General features: G+C 49.8%; 1 protein-coding gene across 1 annotated transcript in view; it reads right to left on the reverse strand.

Moving 5' to 3' along the window:
• Window positions 1–23,573: 23,573 nt before the first annotated feature.
• LOC306774177 (bile salt export pump-like) overlaps window positions 23,574–24,213 on the reverse strand; it is a gene marked incomplete at both ends in the record, with an annotated part of 66,845 nt that continues 66,205 nt past the window's right edge. The window contains 2 exons of the mRNA XM_079264157.1: window positions 23,574–23,774; window positions 24,030–24,176. Coding sequence (XP_079120283.1) covers window positions 23,574–23,774; window positions 24,030–24,176 — 348 coding nt within the window. The remainder of the gene's footprint in view (window positions 23,775–24,029; window positions 24,177–24,213) is intronic.

Consider the following 24,213-nt stretch of genomic DNA (forward strand, 5'->3'; position numbering starts at 1 on the left):
CAGCAGACTAACCAACAGGTCAACTAGCAGACTAACCAGCAGACTATCCAGCAGGTCAACTAGCAGAATAACCAGCAGGTCAACTAGCAGACTACCCAGCAGACTAACCAGCAGCTCAACTAGCAGACTAACCAGCAGACTAACCAGCAGGTCCACCAGCAGACTAACCAGCAGGTCAACTAGCAGACTAACCAGCAGAACAACCAGCAGACTAACCAGCAGATCAACCAGCAGACTAACCAGCAGATCAACCAGCAGACTTACAAGCAGACTAACCAGCAGATCAACCAGCAGACTAACCAGCAGGTCAACCAGCAGACTAACCAAAAGATCAACCAGCAGACTAACCAGCAGGTCAACTAGCAGACTAACCAGCAGGTCAACCAGCAGACTAACCAGCAGGTCAACCAGCAGACTAACCAGCAGATCAACCAGCAGACAAACCAGCAGACTAACCAGCAGGTCAACCAGCAGAATAACCAGCAGGTCAACCAGCAGACTAACCAGCAGACTAACCAGCAGCTCAACCAGCAGACTAACCAGCAGATCAACCAGCAGACTAACCAACAGGTCAACCAGCGGACTAACCAGCAGGTCAACCAGCAGACTAACCAGCAGGTCAACCAGCAGACTAACCAGAAGATCAACCAGCAGACTAACCAGCAGGTCAACTAGCAGACTAACCAGCAGACTAACCAGCAGGTCAACTAGCAGACTAACCAGCAGACTAACCAGCAGATCAACCAGCAGACTAACCGGAAGATCAACCAGCAGATCAACCAAGAGACTAACCAGCAGGTCAACCAAGAGACTAACCAGCAGACTAACCCGCAGGTCAACGAGCAGACAAACCAGCAGACTAACCAGCAGGTCAACTAGCAGACTAACCAGCAGGTCAACCAGCAGACTAACCAGCAGGTCAACCAGCAGACTAACCAGCAGGTCAACTAGCAGACTAACCAGCAGGTCAACCAGCAGACTAACCAGCAGATCAACCAGCAGACTAACCAGCAGACTAACCAGCAGGTCAACCAGCAGACTAACCAGCAGGTCAACCAGCAGACTAACCAGCAGACTAACCAGCAGCTCAACCAGCAGACTAACCAGCAGATCAACCAGCAGACTAACCAACAGGTCAACCAGCGGACTAACCAGCAGGTCAACCAGCAGGTCAACCAGCAGACTAACCAGAAGATCAACCAGCAGACTAACCAGCAGGTCAACTAGCAGACTAACCAGCAGACTAACCAGCAGGTCAACTAGCAGACTAACCAGCAGACTAACCAGCAGATCAACCAGCAGACTAACCGGAAGATCAACCAGCAGATCAACCAAGAGACTAACCAGCAGGTCAACCAAGAGACTAACCAGCAGACTAACCCGCAGGTCAACGAGCAGACAAACCAGCAGACTAACCAGCAGGTCAACTAGCAGACTAACGAGCAGATCAACCAGCAGACTAACCAGCAGGTCAACCAGCAGACTAACCAGCAGGTCAACTAGCAAACTAACCAGCAGACTAACCAACAGGTCACCTAGCAGACTAACCAGCAGACTAACCAGCAGATCAACCAGCAGACTAACCAGCAGGTCAACCAGCAGACTAACAAGCAGACTAACCAGCAGATCAACCAGCAGACTAACCAGCAGGTCAACCAGCAGACTAACCAGAAGATCAACCAGCAGACTAACCAGCCGATCAACCAGCAGACTAACTAGCAGACTAACCAGCAGGTCAACCAGCAGATCAACCAGCAGACTAACCAGCAGGTCAACTAGCAGACTAACCAGCAGATCAACGAGCAGACTAACCAGCAGGTCAACCAGCAGACTAACAAGCAGACTAACCAGAAGATCAACCAGCAGACTAACCAGCAGGTCAACCAGCAGACTAACCAGAAGATCAACCAGCAGGTCAACTAGCAGACTAACCAGCAGGTCAACCAGCAGACTAACCAGCAGATCAACCAGCAGACTAACCAGCAGACTAACCAGCAGGTCAACCAGCAGACTAACCAGCAGGTCAACCAGCAGACTAACCAGCAGGTCAACCAGCAGACAAACCAGCAGGTAAACCAGCAGACTAACAAGCAAACTAACCAGAAGATCAACCAGCAGACTAACCAGCAGGTCAACCAGCAGACTAACCAGAAGATGAACCAGCAGACTAACCAGCAGGTCCACCAGCAGACTAACCAACAGGTCAACTAGCAGACTAACCAGCAGACTAACCAGCAGGTCAACTAGAAGACTAACCAGCAGGTCAACCAGCAGACTAACCAGCAGACTAACCAGCAGGTCAACCAGCAGGTCAACCAGCAGACTAACAAGCAGACTAACCAGAAGATCAACCAGCAGACTAACCAGCAGGTCAACCAGCAGACTAACCAGAAGGTCAACCAGCAGACAAACCAGCAGGTCCACCAGCAGACTAACCAACAGGTCAACTAGCAGACTAACCAGCAGACTAACCAGCAGGTCAACTAGCAGAATAACCAGCAGGTCAACTAGCAGACTACCCAGCAGACTAACCAGCAGCTCAACTAGCAGACTAACCAGCAGGTCCACCAGCAGACTAACCAGCAGGTCAACTAGCAGACTAACCAGCAGAACAACCAGCAGACTAAACAGCATATCAACCAGCAGACTAACCAGCAGATCAACCAGCAGACTTACAAGCAGACTAACCAGCAGATCAACCAGCAGACTAACCAGCAGGTCAACCAGCAGACTAACCAAAAGATCAACCAGCAGACTAACCAGCAGGTCAACTAGCAGACTAACCAGCAGGTCAACCAGCAGACAAACCAGAAGATCAACCAGCAGACTAACCAGCAGGTCAACTAGCAGACTAACCAGCAGGTCAACCAGCAGACTAACCAGCAGATCAACCAGCAGACTAACCAGCAGACTAACCAGCAGGTCAACCAGCAGACTAACCAGCAGGTCAACCAGCAGACTAACCAGCAGATCAACCAGCAGACTAACCAACAGGTCAACCAGCGGACTAACCAGCAGGTCAACCAGCAGACTAACCAGCAGGTCAACCAGCAGACTAACCAGAAGATCAACCAGCAGACTAACCAGCAGGTCAACTAGCAGACTAACCAGCAGACTAACCAGCAGGTCAACTGGCAGACTAACCAGCAGACTAACCAGCAGATCAACCAGCAGACTAACCGGAAGATCAACCAGCAGATCAACCAAGAGACTAACCAGCAGGTCAACCAAGAGACTAACCAGCAGACTAACCCGCAGGTCAACGAGCAGACAAACCAGCAGACTAATCAGCAGGTCAACTAGCAGACTAACGAGCAGATCAACCAGCAGACTAACCAGCAGGTCAACCAGCAGACTAACCAGCAGATCAACCTGCAGACTAACCAGCAGGTCAACTAGCAGACTAACCAGCAGATCAACGAGCAGACTAGCCAGCGGGTCAACCAGCAGACTAACCAACAGGTCACCTAGCAGACTAACCAGCAGATCAACCAGCAGACTAACCAGCAGGTCAACCAGCAGACTAACAAGCAGACTAACCAGCAGATCAACCAGCAGACTAACCAGCAGGTCAACCAGCAGACAAACCAGAAGATCAACCAGCAGACTAACCAGCAGGTCAACCAGCAGACTAACCAGCAGATCAACCAGCAGACTAACCAGCAGATCAACCAGCAGACTAACCAGCAGGTCAACCAGCAGACTAACAAGCAGACTAACCAGCAGATCAACCAGCAGACTAACCAGCAGGTCAACCAGCAGACTAACCAGAAGATCAACCAGCAGACTAACCAGCAGGTCAACCAGCAGACTAACCAGCAGGTCAACCAGCAGACTAACTAGCAGACTAACCAGCAGGTCAACCAGCAGCTCAACCAGCAGACTAACAAGCAGACTAACCAGAAGATCAACCAGCAGACTAACCAGCAGGTCAACCAGCAGACTAACCAGCAGATCAACCAGCAGACTAACCAGCAGGTCCACCAGCAGACTAACCAACAGGTCAACTAGCAGACTAACCAGCAGACTAACCAGCAGGTCAACTAGCAGAATAACCAGCAGGTCAACTAGCAGACTACCCAGCAGACTAACCAGCAGCTCAACTTGCAGACTAACCAGCAGACTAACCAGCAGGTCCACCAGCAGACTAACCAGCAGGTCAACTAGCAGACTAACCAGCAGATCAACCAGCAGACTAACCAGCAGATCAACCAGCAGACTAACCAGTAGATCAACCAGCAGACTAACCAGCAGGTCAACCAGCAGACTAACCAAAAGATCAACCAGCAGACTAACCAGCAGGTCAACTAGCAGACTAACCAGCAGGTCAACCAGCAGACTAACCAGCAGGTCAACCAGCAGACTAACCAGAAGATCAACCAGCAGACTAACCAGCAGGTCAACTAGCAGACTAACCAGCAGGTCAACCAGCAGACTAACCAGCAGATCAACCAGCAGACTAACCAGCAGGTCAACCAGCAGACTAACCAGCAGGTCAACCAGCAGACTAACCAGCAGACTAACCAGCAGGTCAACCAGCAGACTAACCAACAGATCAACCAGCAGACTAACCAACAGGTCAACCAGCGGACTAACCAGCAGGTCAACCAGCAGACTAACCAGCAGGTCAACCAGCAGACTAACCAGAAGATCAACCAGCAGACTAACCAGCAGGTCAACTAGCAGACTAACCAGCAGACTAACCAGCAGGTCAACTAGCAGACTAACCAGCAGACTAACCAGCAGATCAACCAGCAGACTAACCGGAAGATCAACCAGCAGATCAACCAAGAGACTAACCAGCAGACTAACCCGCAGGTCAACGAGCAGACAAACCAGCAGACTAACCAGCAGGTCAACCAGCAGACTAACAAGCAGACTAACCAGCAGATCAACCAGCAGACTAACCAGCAGGTCAACCAGCAGACTAACCAGAAGATCAACCAGCAGACTAACCAGCAGGTCAACCAGCAGACTAACCAGCAGATCAACCAGCAGACTAACTAGCAGACTAACCAGCAGGTCAACCAGCAGATCAACCAGCAGACTAACCAGCAGATCAACGAGCAGACTAACCAGCAGGTCAACCAGCAGACTAACAAGCAGACTAACCAGCAGATCAACCAGCAGACTAACCAGCAGGTCAACCAGCAGACTAACCAGAAGATCAACCAGCAGGTCAACTAGCAGACTAACCAGCAGGTCAACCAGCAGACTAACCAGCAGATCAACCAGCAGACTAACCAGCAGACTAACCAGCAGGTCAACCAGCAGACTAACCAGCAGGTCAACCAGCAGACTAACCAGCAGGTCAACCAGCAGACAAACCAGCAGGTAAACCAGCAGACTAACAAGCAAACTAACCAGAAGATCAACCAGCAGACTAACCAGCAGGTCAACCAGCAGACTAACCAGAAGATGAACCAGCAGACTAACCAGCAGGTCCACCAGCAGACTAACCAACAGGTCAACTAGCAGACTAACCAGCAGACTAACCAGCAGGTCAACTAGAAGACTAACCAGCAGGTCAACCAGCAGACTAACCAGCAGACTAACCAGCAGGTCAACCAGCAGGTCAACCAGCAGACTAACAAGCAGACTAACCAGAAGATCAACCAGCAGACTAACCAGCAGGTCAACCAGCAGACTAACCAGAAGATCAACCAGCAGACAAACCAGCAGGTCCACCAGCAGACTAACCAACAGGTCAACTAGCAGACTAACCAGCAGACTAACCAGCAGGTCAACTAGCAGAATAACCAGCAGGTCAACTAGCAGACTACCCAGCAGACTAACCAGCAGCTCAACTAGCAGACTAACCAGCAGGTCCACCAGCAGACTAACCAGCAGGTCAACTAGCAGACTAACCAGCAGAACAACCAGCAGACTAAACAGCATATCAACCAGCAGACTAACCAGCAGATCAACCAGCAGACTTACAAGAAGACTAACCAGCAGATCAACCAGCAGACTAACCAGCAGGTCAACCAGCAGACTAACCAAAAGATCAACCAGCAGACTAACCAGCAGGTCAACTAGCAGACTAACCAGCAGGTCAACCAGCAGACAAACCAGAAGATCAACCAGCAGACTAACCAGCAGGTCAACTAGCAGACTAACCAGCAGGTCAACCAGCAGACTAACCAGCAGATCAACCAGCAGACTAACCAGCAGACTAACCAGCAGGTCAACCAGCAGACTAACCAGCAGGTCAACCAGCAGACTAACCAACAGGTCAACCAGCGGACTAACCAGCAGGTCAACCAGCAGACTAACCAGCAGGTCAACCAGCAGACTAACCAGAAGATCAACCAGCAGACTAACCAGCAGGTCAACTAGCAGACTAACCAGCAGACTAACCAGCAGGTCAACTGGCAGACTAACCAGCAGACTAACCAGCAGATCAACCAGCAGACTAACCGGAAGATCAACCAGCAGATCAACCAAGAGACTAACCAGCAGGTCAACCAAGAGACTAACCAGCAGACTAACCCGCAGGTCAACGAGCAGACAAACCAGCAGACTAATCAGCAGGTCAACTAGCAGACTAACGAGCAGATCAACCAGCAGACTAACCAGCAGGTCAACCAGCAGACTAACCAGCAGATCAACCTGCAGACTAACCAGCAGGTCAACTAGCAGACTAACCAGCAGATCAACGAGCAGACTAGCCAGCGGGTCAACCAGCAGACTAACCAACAGGTCACCTAGCAGACTAACCAGCAGATCAACCAGCAGACTAACCAGCAGGTCAACCAGCAGACTAACAAGCAGACTAACCAGCAGATCAACCAGCAGACTAACCAGCAGGTCAACCAGCAGACAAACCAGAAGATCAACCAGCAGACTAACCAGCAGGTCAACCAGCAGACTAACCAGCAGATCAACCAGCAGACTAACCAGCAGATCAACCAGCAGACTAACCAGCAGGTCAACCAGCAGACTAACAAGCAGACTAACCAGCAGATCAACCAGCAGACTAACCAGCAGGTCAACCAGCAGACTAACCAGAAGATCAACCAGCAGACTAACCAGCAGGTCAACCAGCAGACTAACCAGCAGATCAACCAGCAGACTAACCAGCAGGTCAACCAGCAGACTAACTAGCAGACTAACCAGCAGGTCAACCAGCAGCTCAACCAGCAGACTAACAAGCAGACTAACCAGAAGATCAACCAGCAGACTAACCAGCAGGTCAACCAGCAGACTAACCAGCAGATCAACCAGCAGACTAACCAGCAGGTCCACCAGCAGACAAACCAACAGGTCAACTAGCAGACTAACCAGCAGACTAACCAGCAGGTCAACTAGCAGAATAACCAGCAGGTCAACTAGCAGACTACCCAGCAGACTAACCAGCAGCTCAACTTGCAGACTAACCAGCAGACTAACCAGCAGGTCCACCAGCAGACTAACCAGCAGATCAACCAGCAGACTAACCAGCAGATCAACCAGCAGACTAACCAGCAGATCAACCAGCAGACTAACCAGCAGGTCAACCAGCAGACTAACCAAAAGATCAACCAGCAGACTAACCAGCAGGTCAACTAGCAGACTAACCAGCAGGTCAACCAGCAGACTAACCAGCAGGTCAACCAGCAGACTAACCAGAAGATCAACCAGCAGACTAACCAGCAGGTCAACTAGCAGACTAACCAGCAGGTCAACCAGCAGACTAACCAGCAGATCAACCAGCAGACTAACCAGCAGGTCAACCAGCAGACTAACCAGCAGACTAACCAGCAGGTCAACCAGCAGACTAACCAGCAGACTAACCAGCAGGTCAACCAGCAGACTAACCAACAGATCAACCAGCAGACTAACCAACAGGTCAACCAGCGGACTAACCAGCAGGTCAACCAGCAGACTAACCAGCAGGTCAACCAGCAGACTAACCAGAAGATCAACCAGCAGACTAACCAGCAGGTCAACTAGCAGACTAACCAGCAAAACTAACCAGCAGGTCAACTAGCAGACTAACCAGCAGACTAACCAGCAGATCAACCAGCAGACTAACCGGAAGATCAACCAGCAGATCAACCAAGAGACTAACCAGCAGACTAACCCGCAGGTCAACGAGCAGACAAACCAGCAGACTAACCAGCAGGTCAACTAGCAGACTAACGAGCAGATCAACCAGCAGACTAACCAGCAGGTCAACCAGCAGACTAACCAGCAGATCAACTAGCAGACTAACCAGCAGATCAACGAGCAGACTAGCCAGCGGGTCAACCTGCAGACTAACCAGCAGGTCAACTAGCAGACTAACCAGCAGATCAACGAGCAGACTAGCCAGCGGGTCAACCAGCAGACTAACCAGCAGGTCAACTAGCAAACTAACCAGCAGACTAACCAACAGGTCACCTAGCAGACTAACCAGCAGACTAACCAGCAGATCAACCAGCAGACTAACCAGCAGGTCAACCAGCAGACTAACAAGCAGACTAACCAGCAGATCAACCAGCAGACTAACCAGCAGGTCAACCAGCAGACTAACCAGAACATCAACCAGCAGACTAACCAGCAGGTCAACCAGCAGACTAACCAGCAGATCAACCAGCAGACTAACCAGCAGGTCAACCAGCAGACTAACCAGCAGACTAACCAGCAGGTCAACCAGCAGATCAACCAGCAGACTAACCAGCAGGTCAACTAGCAGACTAACCAGCAGATCAACGAGCAGACTAACCAGCAGGTCAACCAGCAGACTAACCAGAAGGTCAACTAGCAGACTAACCAGCAGACTAACCAGTAGGTCAACTAGCAGACTAACCAGCAGACTAACCAGCAGGTCAACCAGAAGACTAACCAGCACGTCAACCAGCAGACTAACCAGAAGATTAACCAGCAGACTAACCAGCAGGTCAACCAGCAGACTAACCAGCAGACTAACCAGCAGGTCAACCAGCAGACTAACCAGCAGATCAACCAGCAGACTAACCAGCAGACTAACTAGCAGGTCAACTAGCAGACTAACCTGCAGATCAACCAGCAGACTAACCGGAAGATCAACCAGCAGATCAACCAAGAGACTAACCAGCAGGTCAACCAAGAGACAAACCAGCAGACTAACCAGCAGGTCAACTAGCAGACTAACGAGCAGATCAACCAGCAGACTAACCAGCAGGTCAACCAGCAGACTAACCAGCAGATCAACCTGCAGACTAACCAGCAGGTCAACTAGCAGACTAACCAGCAGATCAACGAGCAGAATAGCCAGCGGGTCAACCAGCAGACTAACCAGCAGGTCAACTAGCAAACTAACCAGCAGACTAACCAACAGGTCACTTAGCAGACTAACCAGCAGACCGACCAGCAGATCAACCAGCAGACTAACCAGCAGGTCAACTAGCAAACTAACCAGCAGACTAACCAACAGGTCACCTAGCAGACTAACCAGCAGACTAACCAGCAGATCAACCAGCAGACTAACCAGCAGGTCAACCAGCAGACTAACAAGCAGACTAACCAGCAGATCAACCAGCAGACTAACCAGCAGGTCAACCAGCAGACTAACCAGAACATCAACCAGCAGACTAACCAGCAGGTCAACCAGCAGACTAACCAGCAGATCAACCAGCAGACTAACCAGCAGGTCAACCAGCAGACTAACCAGCAGACTAACCAGCAGGTCAACCAGCAGATCAACCAGCAGACTAACCAGCAGGTCAACTAGCAGACTAACCAGCAGATCAACGAGCAGACTAACCAGCAGGTCAACCAGCAGACTAACCAGAAGGTCAACTAGCAGACTAACCAGCAGACTAACCAGTAGGTCAACTAGCAGACTAACCAGCAGACTAACCAGCAGGTCAACCAGAAGACTAACCAGCACGTCAACCAGCAGACTAACCAGAAGATTAACCAGCAGACTAACCAGCAGGTCAACCAGCAGACTAACCAGCAGACTAACCAGCAGGTCAACCAGCAGACTAACCAGCAGATCAACCAGCAGACTAACCAGCAGACTAACTAGCAGGTCAACTAGCAGACTAACCTGCAGATCAACCAGCAGACTAACCGGAAGATCAACCAGCAGATCAACCAAGAGACTAACCAGCAGGTCAACCAAGAGACAAACCAGCAGACTAACCAGCAGGTCAACTAGCAGACTAACGAGCAGATCAACCAGCAGACTAACCAGCAGGTCAACCAGCAGACTAACCAGCAGATCAACCTGCAGACTAACCAGCAGGTCAACTAGCAGACTAACCAGCAGATCAACGAGCAGAATAGCCAGCGGGTCAACCAGCAGACTAACCAGCAGGTCAACTAGCAAACTAACCAGCAGACTAACCAACAGGTCACTTAGCAGACTAACCAGCAGACCGACCAGCAGATCAACCAGCAGACTAACCAGCAGGTCAACCAGCAGACTAACAAGCAGACTAACCAGCAGATCAACCAGCAGACTAACCAGCAGGTCAACCAGCAGACTAACCAGAACATCAACCAGCAGACTAACCAGCAGGTCAACCAGCAGACTAACCAGCAGATCAACTAGCAGACTAACCAGCAGGTCAACCAGCAGACTAACCAGCAGACTAACCAGCAGGTCAACCAGCAGATCAACCAGCAGACTAACCAGCAGGTCAACTAGCAGACTAACCAAAAGATCACCCAGCAGACTAACCAGCAGGTCAACTAGCAGACTAACCAGCAGGTCAACCAGCAGACTAACCAGCAGGTCAACCAGCAGACTAACCAGAAGATCAACCAGCAGACTAACCAGCAGGTCAACTAGCAGACTAACCAGCAGATCAACCAGCAGACTAACCATCAGGTCAACTAGCAGACTAACCAGCAGACTAACCAGCAGGTCAACCAGCAGACTAACCAGAAGATCAACCAGCAGACTAACCAGCAGGTCCACCAGCAGACTAACCAGCAGATCAACCAGCAGACTAACCAGCAGATCAACCAGCAGGTCAACCAGCAGACTAACCAGCAGGTCCACCAGCAGACTAACCAGCAGACTAACCAGCAGGTCAACTAGCAGACTAACCAGCAGACTAACCAGCAGATCAACCAGCAGACTAACCAGCAGATCAACCAGCAGGTCAACCAGCAGACTAACCAGCAGACTAACCAGCAGCTTGTGTGTATGATCATCGATTTCCAAGCAGAAGGAGCCGTTTTAACTTTCATCTCCATTCCAAACGAGTTAATCGATGAATCTAAAAACGGATGAAAGTCTGTAAAATCTGGTCTGGTTTGGTTTTAGATGCACGGCGGCTCCAACACGACAGTTTAACTAGTTAACTAGTTCCTGAACTTTTTGTTACATATAAGATCATTTCAGGTTTTCAGACTTGTTGCTCCTGCTCTTCCTTGTCGTGTTTGCAGGCAGGGTGTTTGTAGGTGTGTGTGTAATGGCGGTCCATGGCGTTGGCATTGTCTCTGAAGCCATGAGTGAGCTTCATCACCATCATCATCTGGACTCTATGCTGCCGTTCAGCATAAAACCTTCAGGTCTTCATGGTTCCAGCAGATCTTTTGGACCAGTTTTCCATCTGGGATCTGATTGGCAGAGTTGTAACAGCAGGTGGCTTCACGGCTCGCTCTTAATCTTTAGGCTGGGATCCTCATTCCACAGCGGCCTCCCAGTTTCCCATCAACAGGCCGTTCCAGGCTGCTGGTCCACATGCTAACCAGTAGTTCTCAGAGCTCGGCGCTGTTCTGCATCCCCTCATCGCCCCCGAGGCACACGCATCTGAACACGATGTGCTGGGCGATGTGAAGTCTGCGTTTATCCCAACCAGCCGGTGGTGGAGAGGCTGAAGCTCGGGGAAAACCAAAGCAGCCCTTAAATGAGACGCATAAGGAGCCCGGCGGACTGGGAACCCAGAGGACTGGGAGCCCGGCGAACTGGGAGCCCGGCGGACTGGGAGCCCGGCGTACTGGGAGCCTGGAGGACTGGGAACCCGGCGGACTGGGAACCCAGAGGACTGGGAGCCCGGCGAACTGGGAGCCCGGTGGACTGGGAGCCCGGAGGACTGGGAGCCCGGTGGACTGGGAGCCCGGAGGACTGGGAGCCCGGAGGACTGGGAACCCGGAGGACTGGGAGCCCGGCGAACTGGGAGCCCGGTGGACTGGGAGCCCGGAGGACTGGGAACCCAGAGGACTGGGAGCCCGGCGAACTGGGAGCCCGGCGGACTGGGAGCCCGGAGGACTGGGAGCCCGGAGGACTGGGAACCCAGAGGACTGGGAGCCCGGCGAACTGGGAGCCCGGCGAACTGGGTGCCCGGCGGACTGGGAGCCCGGAGGACTGGGAACCCAGAGGACTGGGAGCCCGGCGAACTGGGAGCCTGGAGGACTGAGAGCCCGGAGGACTGGGAGCCCGGAGGACTGGGAACCCGGAGGACTGGGAGCCCGGCGGACTGGGAGCCCGGCGAACTGGGTGCCCGGCGGACTGGGAGCCTGGAGGACTGAGAGCCCGGAGGACTGGGAGCCCGGAGGACTGGGAGCCCGGCGGACTGGGAGCCCGGCGGACTGGGAGCCCGGCGAACTGGGAGCCCGGCGGACTGGGAGACTGGAGGACTGGGAGCCCGGCGAACTGGGAGCCCGGCGGACTGGGAACCCGGAGGACTGGGAGCCCGGAGGACTGGGAGCCTGGCGGACTGGGAGCCCGGCGGACTGGGAGCCTTTCCATGACCCTGATGCTGTACGTGGATCCTGAACGCCTCCCTGCAGCCCGTCTGAGGCGTGGACCGTCGGTGGGAAAGGAGCCGCAGCTCGCCATCTGCATTTCCACACAGGTGGCTGAGAGCAGCTGGGGGGGCGTTAACCGCCCACACTTCCTGGCTTCCTTCTGAAAGTACGTTCCTCCCAGTGACAAGTCAAAACCAGCAGGTCACCCAGTATCCTGCTACCAGCTGAGAGGCCCCGGACCTGCTTCCAGTCCTGCCTCATTATCTGGGTCACTGCTCTTTCCTTTCTGCTAACGTGATTGGCTGTCTCTGCTGTCACTCACTCCGTCCACAATGCTAGGTGCACCAGCTTCAGGCGGCGAGTGATGTTACTGCTGGTCTTAAGTCCCATCTGCTGCTCTTCAGTCCCACCTGCTGGTCTTCAATCCCATCTGCTGGTATTTAGTCCCACCTGCTGGTCTTCAATCCCACCTGCTGGTCTTTAGTCCCACCTGCTGGTCTTCAATCCCATCTGCTGGTATTTAGTCCCATCTGCTGATCTTCAGTCCCCATCTGCTGGTCTTCAGCGTGGATCAATATCATCCGTCTGGATTAACTTCACATTTCAGGGTCATGCTCCATAAAAAGCAAGTTTAAAAAAAAAGAAAAATGACATGAGAAACTGTTGTTCAGATTTAACCGGTTTTAACCAGCTGGACCTGGACTAAAAGGCTAAGCCCCTGAGGCAGACGACCACCTGCACAGGAGGATGTAAGTATTTGGGAAATTATTCAGATATTAACATAGTGGGCATGTTTCATATCTAATGCTAACAGCAAATGCTGATGCTAGCAGTTCTTTATTAATTATTGTAGCACTGAACATTCATGCTACTGTTACTTTGTGGTTCTTTCGTTTAATGGTTGAGTCTGAATCAGGAAAATCTGCAACTGAGCTGGATGTACGTTTGAGAGGCTTTAGCTGTGGAGCCTCAAAGTTAGCCACAAGCTAATGTTAGCTGTCTGTAAGCTATTAAGCTGGTCATTGCCTGTTAGGTGTTTGTTAGCTCTTAGCTGTATGTGTACCTTTAGCGGTCAGCCATCTTGTCGGGTGTTGGAGATGCTGGACTAAAATGATTTCATTGACCAAATAAAAATGACAATCATCCTGAAATTACTCCAGTAGACCATGGACCAAAGTAATTAGTATATATCAGTAGAATTAAATTTAAGGCTGGAATTCCACATAGATGTTTGGGGAGCCTTGTTTTCAGACATACAAAGTCAAAAACACTCAGCTGCTAGCAAATGCAGCATTTACACAGCTCACAACGCATAAACTATTCAGCTGGCCATGATGCTGAAATGAACTCCTCATATTTGTATTTAAATATCAGTTTCACTATGTTTGCTGTTTGTTTGCTGTTAGCCATCTGTTAACTGTCAGCGACCTGCTAACTGTTAGCTGTCCATTAACTGTTAGCTAACTCTTAGCTGTCAGCCAACTGCTAGCGCTTAGCCGTCCTTTAGCTATTAGCTGTCCATTAGCTGTTAGCCAACTCTTAGCTGTCAGCCAACTGCTAATAGTTAGCTGTCCTTTAGCTATTAGCTGTCTGTTAGCTGTCCATTAGCTTTTAGCCAACTATTAACTGTCTGTTAGCTGCCCATTAGCTGTTAGCCAACTCTTAGCTGTCAGCCAACTGCTAATAGTTAGCTGTCCTTTAGCTATTAGCTGTCTGTTAGCTGTCCATTAGCTGTTAGCCAACTCTTAGCTGTCAGCCATGCAGTTTGACATGTTGCAACTTACCGACAATAATATATCAGCAGTTTGATTGGTGATTAGCTTGATATTTCTGTGATTCTTTCCACCTGGTTTGTGCAGATATTTACCTCTGCGTGCTCTTCAAAGCATCCTGTTTGTCTTTCTAATGGATGATCCAAAAGAAGGCTGGACAGATTTCCTGCAGGCCTGGAACGGCTCAACAAGTTATTTACTGTTTAATATCATATCAGTCTCGACCACCTTATTCATCCTTCCAACATGTAAAAATAAAAAAATATTCTGCAAACTGATTGATGAAAGACACGACCATAACTCCTCATCATCATCCGTCTCAGGAACATTTTCAGGATGAACTGTCTCTGTATGTCGGGGAAACTGTTTCTCAGTAAAACTCAAAGGTCAAATCTGGGATAAAAACTGTTCTTCTTCATCTCGACTGCTTTCTCTTTTCGAATTATGAGTGCACATCAAGCAGACGTTGATGTGGCTTCTTCCATCCAGCAAACGGATCAATAGAAGGATCGATGATGCAGGAGGAGGTCCCTCAGACCTCTTGCTGTGTTCGTCTTCACATCCCTGCAGAAACGGTGGATTATAACACAACGTTCCGTCCGAGAAAGATGGGATTTTAAGGGGAAGGGTACATCCCAGGGAAAAATGTCCTGGGATGGACGACAATCTCTCTTTCTGAGCTGCTGAACGTTCAGGAGGAACATCTGCTTGAGAGAAGCTTCATGAGCACCTAATGGTTCTGAATTCACAGAATCAATTCATTCATTAATCCTAAACATTCCTCCATGTTGTGACGGCAAAACAATGTAACCTTGGAAACAGAACAAAAACAGTTCTTTTCATTCTAATGACTTTCCATTCAGAACATTTCACGTTCAAAACCCAAAGAGGGTGAATGAGAACCAATAGCAGGTTTTACTTGGATGGAAAGATGGAAAGAAAAATCTGTTCATTATTTTAGTTGTTTGTTCATATTGTTTACGAACAAAAAACTTCAGTAAAAATTTCTTTAATAAGTAGAAAGATATTTATAATGTTTTTTATAATAAAAGTCAAAGATGTCACAGATCAGCCTGGCTCAGCCTGGCTCAGCCTGGCTCAGACTGGCTCAGACTGGCTCAGGATACAGCGACAAGTTTTTCTGCCACATTTTATCACATTAACGGCATTAAACTTGAAAAAAATCAAATAAAACAGAACAAACTAAAGTGAAATAAGCAAATCCATGATGTAAAAGGTCAGGCTGCGTGACTTTCATGCCTTATTTTACAGCTGTGTCTCTGTCATGTAATTAGAAAAAAATAATCATTTCTGAACTTGTATAAATCAGTGAAATCCATCCATCCCTCCATTTTCTGCTGCTTATCCGGGGTCGGGTCGCGGGGGCAGCAGCCTAAGCAGGGAAGCCCAGACTTCCCTCTCTCCAGCCATATTTGCCAACTCTGTGGGGGGGATCCCGAGGCATTCCCAGACCAGCCGAGAGATATAATCCCTCCAGCGTGTCCTGGGTCTTCCCCGGGGTCTCCTCCCAGAGGGACGTGCCTGGAACACCTCACCAGGGAGGTCCAGGAGGCATCCTGACCAGATGCCCAAGCCACCTCAACTGGTTCCTCTCGATGCGGAGGAGCAGCGGCTCTACTCTGATCTCCTCCCGGATGACCAAGCTCCTCACCCTATCTCTAAGGGAGAGCCCGGCCACCCTGCGGAGGAAACTCATTTCAGCCGTCTGTATACGAGATCTCCTTCTTTCGGTCACGACCCACAGCTCATGACCATAGGTGAGGGTAGGAACGTAGATCGACTGGTAAATCGAGAGCTTCGCCTTCTGGCTCAACTCCTTCTTCACCACGACAGACCGGCACAGAGTCCGCATTACTGCAGACGCCGCACCGATCCGTCTGTCGATCTCGCGCTCCATCCTTCCCTCACTCGTGAACAAGACCCCGAGATATTTAAACTCCTCCACTTGAGGCAGGACCTGACCCCCGACCCGGAGAGGGCAATCCACCCTATTCCGGCTGAGGACCATGGTCTCAGATTTGGAGGTGCTGATTCTCATCCCAGTCGCTTCACACTCGGCCGCGAATCTCTCAAGCGAGAGCTGGAGATCACGACCAGATGAAGCCAACAGGACCACGTCATCCGCAAAAAGCAGGGACCCAATCCTGAGGCCACCAAGTCGGATCCCCTCAACACCTCGGCTGCACCTAGAAATTCTGTCCATATAAGTTATGAACAGAATCGGTGATAAAGGGCAGCCTTGGCGGAGTCCAACCCTCACCGGAAACGGATCCGACTTACTACCGGCAATGTGGACCAAGCTCTGACACCTGTCGTACAGGTACCGGACAGCTCGTACAAGGGGGTCCGGTACCCCATACTCCTGGAGTACCCCCGGGGGACACGGTCAAATGCCTTCTCCAGGTCCACAAAACACATGTAGACTGGTTGGACAAACTCCCATGCCCCCTCCAGGACCCCAAAGAGGGTATAGAGCTGGTCCACTGTTCCACGACCAGGACGAAAACCACACTGCTCCTCCTCAATCCGAGATTCGACTATCTGGCGGACCCTCCTCTCCAGGACCCCTGAATAGACCTTACCAGGGAGGCTGAGGAGTGTGACTCCCCTGTAATTGGAACACACCCTCCGGTCCCCCTTCTTAAAAAGGGGGACCACCACCCCAGTCTGCCAGTCCAGCGGTACTGCCCCCGATGTCCACGCGATGCTGCAGAGGCGTATCAGCCAGGACAGCCCCACAGCATCCAGAGCCTTAAGGAACTCCGGGCGGATCTCATCCACCCCCGGGGCCTTGCCGCCAAGGAGCTTTTTGACCACCTCAGCGACTTCAGCCCCAGAGATAGGAGAGTCCACCCCTGAGTCCACCAGCTCTGCTTCCTCATCGGAAGATGTGTTGGTAGGATTGAGGAGGTCTTCGAAGTATTCCTTCCACCGACCCACAACGTCCCGAGTTGAGGTCAGCAGCTCCCCATCTCCACTGTACACAGTGTTGACGGAGCACTGCTTCCCCCTCCTGAGCCGCCGGATGGTGGACCAGAATCTCCTCGAAGCCGTCCAGAAGTCTTTCTCCATGGCGTCGCCGAACTCCTCCCATGCCCGAGTTTTTGCCTCGGCGACAGCCGAAGCCGCATGCTGCTTAGCCCGTCGGTACCCATCAGCTGCCTCCAGAGTCCCACAGGCCAAGAAGGCCCGATAGGACTCCTTCTTCAGCTTGACGGCATCCCTCACTGCTGGTGTCCACCAACGAGTCCTGGGATTACCACCACGACGGAGCTTGCCTCAGCAATAGAGGCACGGAACACAGCCCATTCGGACTCAATGTCCCCTGCCTCACTCGGGACATGTTTGAAGCTCTGCTGAAGGTGGGAGTTGAAGCTCGCTCTGACAGGGGACTCAGCCAGACGTTCCCAGCAGACCCTCACAACACGTTTGGGTCTGCCAGATCTGACCGGCTTCCTCCCCCACCATCTGAGCCAACTCACCACCAGGTGGTGATCAGTTGAAGCTCCGCCCCCCTCTTCACCCGAGTGTCCAAGGCATGTGGCCGCAGATCCGACGATACGACTACAAAATCGATCATCGAACTGCGGCCCAGGGAATCCTGATGCCAGGTGTACATATGGGCACTCTTATGTTGGAACATGGTGTTCGTTATGGACAATCCATGACGAGCACAGAGGTTCAATAACAAAACACCATTTGGGTTCGGGGGGGGACCATGCCTCCCAATCACTCCCCTCCAGGTCTCACTGTCATTGCCCACGTGAGCATTGAAGTCCCCCAGCAGAACTATGGAGTCCCTGAACTGCTGTTCGGTGCATAAGCACAGACAACAGTCAGGACCCGTCCCCCCACCCGGAGGCGGAGGGAAACTACCCTTTCATCCACCGGGGTAAACCCCAACGTGCAGGCACCAAGCTGGGGGCTGATGAGAATGCCCACACCTGCTCGGCGCCTCTCACCATGAGCAACTCCAGAGTGGAAGAAGGTCCAGCCCCTCTCGAGGGTTCTGGTTCCAGAGCCCAAGCCATGCGTCGAGGTGAGTCCAATTATATCTAGTCGGAACCGCTCAACCTCGCGCACAAGCTCAGGCTCCTTCCCCACCAGAGAGGTGACGTTCCACGTCCCTGGAGCCAGCTTCTGCAGCCGGGGATCGGACTGCCAGGGTCCCCGCCCCTTGCTGCCGCCCAGCTCACATTGCACCCGACCCCTACAGCTCCTCCTGCAGATGGTGAGCCCACGGGAGGTGGGGCCCATGTAACCCTTTTGGGCTGAGCCCGACCGGGCCCCAGCGAAGGCCCGGCCACCAGACGCTTCCTCTCGTACCCCACCTCCAGGCCTGGCTCCAGAGGGGGGTCCCGGTAACCCGCGTCCGGGCAAGGGAACATTTATGCCCAGGTTAGTCGTCATCATAGGGGTCTATGAGCCGTGCTTGGTCTGGAAGCACGGCTTCAGGAAGACCTGCGGAAAAAAGGAGAAATATGTTAGAGACAGCAATATTGGCATATATTTATACATTAATATATTAGAGAAATAGAGTGAGGTACTTCTCAGTGCATCAGGTAACATCCCCATTGCTACATAAGTAATGGATGGCTAGACTACCCATAACTATAAGAGCAATGAGCAGAACCTGGACAGTTGGGTCCCGTACATGCAGACTCCAACTCAGGAGATGCTCATATCCTAACTATAAGAATCATGGAAAAGGAAGGTTTTCAGCTCCATCTTAAAGGTGTGGAGGGAGTCTGTCTCCCGAACCCACGGTGGGAGCTGGTTCCATAAGAGAGGAGCCTGATGGCTAAAGGCCCTTCCTCCCATAGTACTCTTTGAGACTCCGGGAACCACCAGTAAACCTGCAGTCTGAGAGCCAAGTGCTCTATTTGGAATATATGGAACTATAAGATCTTTTATGTACAATGGGGCTTGGTCATGGAGAGCTTTATATGTGAGGAGAAGACTTTTAAACTTTATCCTGGATTTAACAGGGAGCCAGTGTAGAGAGGCTAAAACTGTTGAAACATGATCTCTCCTGCTAGTCCTCATCAGAACCCTCGCTGCAGCATTTTGGATCAGATGGAGACTTTTCAGGGCATATTTGGGACAACCTGAAATGATCGGAGAAAGGACCCAAAAGCAGCACAAGAGATCTGGGCAGATTAACAGTCTTTATTTTAGCCACTTGGTGAGGTTCGGTGCTGGAGTTGAACTCTGGTTCCCAATGAGCAGAACAGAGCAGAGCAACTTTCCTCTGGGCCGACAGACACCTAGCACAACAAGGTGAGTGAAGATCCACAACTCACGGTTGGGGGTCCTCCAGGACAGAAACCCAGTAACCACTGGGGAGCAGGCTCCAAGGGCAAGGCAGGAAGCGGAAGTCGGGGACGGATCAGGTCGGTAACGGGCAGGCAATTGCGGTCGGAGTGCTGGAAGGTCAGGCATGAGAGCAATGACAATCTGGCAGTGAGTGAATGGTGGAGGCTGCATATATGCGCAGGCTGAACTGATGTGGATTGTGAACAGGTGGCAGAGGCAGGTGAGAGCAGTGAACTGATTAGGGGTGTGGCAAGCAGCAATGCTGGAGGAAGCAAGGCTGATTGTGACAAAACCCATAAATAAGGAATTGCAGTAATCCAGTCTGGAAGTAATAAAGGCATGGACTCATTTTTCTGCATCTCTCTGAGACAAGATGCTCCTAATTTTTGCAATATTACGCAGGTGGAAGAAGGCGGTTCTAGAAACCTGTTTTACATGTGAGCTAAAAGACCAGTCCTGGTCAATAATGACTCCAAGATTCCTCACAGTGGTACTGGAGGCAAGATTAATGCCATCCAGATTAATTACATAACTGGATAATTTAGTTCTAAGTTTTTCAGCCCGAAGATAACGACCTCTGTCTTGTCTGAGTTTAAAAGGAGAAAATTCAGAGTCATCCAGGTCTTGATGTCTGTAAGACATCTTTGTGAATGAATTGGCAGGAGAAGCTGCTCGATTAGATTGCATCTAAGGAATGCTAAAACACAGGAAGTCTGGCTCTGAAGATGTTGTGGTTACAGACTCCATTTCCCAGAGGTCACTGTGTGTGTGATCACATATTACCTCTAAGTGATGGAGTGCCTCTGACACCTGCTCTCTGATGTACGGCATCAATACCTGGAGAAGGAGATGGGATCACATTCATTCAGTGGGCTCTAAAGCAGCTGTTCCTCCTGCAGGTTATTCATGGAGCAGCTCCACTATTAGCAGCTACGCTCTGAAATGCTGCCAAACAGCGTTTTCTTCACCCGGCAGAAAACCCTTCCATGCATTATCCGAACATGTGTCCTTCTGCAGCTTGTAACGGAGCAGTTGGAAGGCAAATCACCGCTCCAGCCTCACTACTGTGGTAGCAGCCTGTTTAGTTCAAGCTGGTGAAAGGAGTTGGGGAGGAAGTACTTGTAGTGGAGAAGCCGAACGGTTGAATAAAAAAGTTCGTTAACCGTTGCAGTCAATCCTTAATGCACAACACGTCATTACAAAGCATAATTCCTGCCATGTTTGGTCCTGGAACGCCACCTAGAGTACCAAAAGGTTTTACAGCTGTGGACGGAGAAGATGATCCACTCGGTTGCAGTGTGGTTTTCCACCACAAGGTTTCCATTTGGTCTGGGATGCAAAAAAAGTGTTTCCATTACACTTTTACAATATATTTCGATGTCAAAACGGCTGAAAAATCACCTCATTGGAGCCTAAAAACTTTTTTTTTATTTTTGATGTAGATGTTTCCATTAGCGTTTTTTTATTGCAATATTTAGTTTTTCACAATTCTAGGTGTAAAAGAAATGCAGCTTCTGACTGTGGAAACTGATGAAAGACCAGATCCACAAGACCTGAGGGGTCGACGAGGTTCAGAGCATTCCTCAGTTGTTAACGTCACAATGAACCTGTATGTTTGTTATTCTCCATATGCGCTTGGCTTTCCAGCACTTTTTTCATGTTTCGCCAATGTGGAATTTCACCATGCAGACATTTTACTTCCAGAGATAACGTCAACTTTAGTGGAAGCAACAGCTCCTCGAATATCTGACATTTCAGTGTTGAAACTTGTGACTGAACCTCTGACAGGGAAGGCCTGGTTAAACATCTTATTCATGTTTTCAGTTTTTGTGATTACTTCCGTTCAAACAAGTGTGAACAGGGATCCTACCCTCAAAGAAAACACAGTAATGGTCAGACAGGCCCACATCACACAGAAACCATGGAAATGTTCAAACCCTTTAAAATCAGCAAATCTATATGCTGAGTCAGCACTATCTTTAGCTCCTTTGTCCTGAGACTTGTCAACATGGGTGTTCAAATCACCAACTATAATTATACAGTCAAAATCAACACAGATCATAGACAGCAGTTCACTGAAATGATCTCAGATAAGACTGAAGGAATTCTCGTTGGATCTGAAAAACTCAGAGCTAAATTTTCCAGTTATGTAATGAACCTGGATGGCATTTCTTTAGCTTCCAGTGCTACAGTGAGAAACCTTGGAGTAATATTTGACCCTGACCTGTCCTTTGGCCCACATATTAAGCAGGTTACTAAAACAGCCTTCTTTCATTTACGTAATAAAGCCAAAATTAGGGACATTCTGTCTCGGAGTGATGCAGAAAAACTGGTTCATGCTTTTGTTACTTCGAGACTAGATTACTGTAACTCTCTATTACTGGGCTGTCCTAAATATGCCCTGAAAAGCCTTCAGCTGATCCAGAATTCTGCAGCCAGAGTCCTGACCAGAACCAGCATGAGAGATCATATTTCTCCAGTTTTAGCCTCTCTTCATTGGCTGCCTGTTGAATCTAGAATAGAATTTAAAATCCTTCTCCTTACATATAAAGCCCTCCACAACCAGGCACCACTATATATCAAAGACCTCATAGTTCCTTATATACCAAGCAGAGTACTTCGTTCGCAGACTGCAGGCTTACTTGTGGTTCCTAGAGTCTCAAAGAGCCGAGCAGGAGGCAGAGCCTTTGGTTATCAGGCCCCTCTCTTATGGAATAAGCTCCCAGTTAGTGTTAGGGAAGCAGACACCCTCCCCACCTTTAAGACTAGGCTGAAGACTTATCTTTTTGATAAGTCCTATAGCTAGGGATGGTTAGCATCCCTTAGTTATGCTGCTATAGGTTTAGACTGCTGAGGGACATTTCCTGATACACTGAGCTTCTTTCTTTTTCTCTTTATCGCTCTCTTTTATCCCCCCCAGGTAAGTTTTATTTTTTATTCTGGTGTTGTCTATTTGTGTTTGGCATTTTATTGTTAATCTGTGTTCATGTGATGTTGTCGATTTGCCTGCGTTTGGACCACAGATAGAAATTAGCATTCTTTGCCGGTTCAGGATTTAGGTTCTGATGGTCTGCTCTGTCCCAGTTAAATTACAAAGAACATAGAAAAAAACATATTTAAAAAAGACATAACAGATTAAATAAGAGAATATTGTTTATTGTGCAGATATAGCTTACATAATTAGCAGCTACGATGACTTAATTTTCACATTTTAATACAATAAAACCTGATTTAATGATTGTTTTCACACAGAATGAAATGTAAGCTTATTTCACAGCATTTCTAACATGAAATAACTAAACATTTATTTCTCCAGACATGAAACATGAAGTGCAGTATATTTTTCTTTCATAAAGCCATTTAATTACCCAAAGCCTGTTGTGTATATACAGAGAAATAAATTATTTTTCAATTAAATATGCCAACTCTCATCCAGATGTTACATTTTGTGTCTGTAGACCAATAAAAATGAAGCAGATGAAGCTAGCAGGTGATTAACTTGGCATTGACAAGAACAATCTGGTTTTTGGAGATTAGTTTTGTTTTTTGGTTTGTCAATGCGTAACACGCAGCTGTTAGTATCTGCAGACGGAACAGCACTGTCAGATGTTAAATAATCTGACACAATGAGTGTGAAATGTCCTATTAATGTTAGCAGCAATTAGATTTTACAGAATGGTTTTTGCGAAACGGAAGAGTGTTGAGAAAAATAAAACAAAAGGCGACATGTGAAAACACCACATGCAGACTGGAGCCACCATGCAGGTAGCAAAGCATTCCAAGGAGCAACCCGGCTCCTGCGTCCCTGAGCAGCTAGCTAATGGGCGCTCCTGTTGTCACCAGCTTGTAGTACGCTCCCTTCAGGGTCATGAGCTGGTCATGTGTTCCCTTCTCAATCACAAAGCCTCTGGACATGACCGCGATGATGTCCGAGTTCTGAATGGTGGAGAGACGGTGGGCGATGACGATGCAGGTCCGACCCTCACGGGCTTTATCCAGGGCTTCTTGCACAGTCTGCCGCGGTGGTAAAAACACAAAGATAAGCATGAACATACAACCCAGGCAGAAGCCGTGATCCCACAGAATGTAGCGCACAGTTACAGCTATTTTACAATCCTGTGTTGATGACCATCATTAGAGCAGAGCAGAGGCCTCCATGTTGGTTCAGTCATTTCAGAGGCTCAGTGCGAAGACTGTTCATTATGACCATTATGACGACAATTATCTGCTGCCGAGGAGAGCAGCTGAGCTGTGCTGCCGTCAGCGTACCTTCTCGCTCTCCGTGTCCAGGGCGGACGTTGCCTCGTCCAGGAGCAGGATCTTAGGATCACGTATGATTGCCCGGGCGATGGCGATGCGTTGCTTCTGACCGCGAGACAGCTGGGACCCCTGAGAGCCCACATTGGTGTCGTATTTCTGAGGACAGAAGAACAACGTTCTACAGATGGATTGG

This window comes from Telmatherina bonti, assembly GCF_933228915.1.
Source record: "Telmatherina bonti genome assembly, chromosome: 24".
Taxonomy (NCBI): Eukaryota; Metazoa; Chordata; class Actinopteri; order Atheriniformes; family Telmatherinidae; genus Telmatherina; species Telmatherina bonti.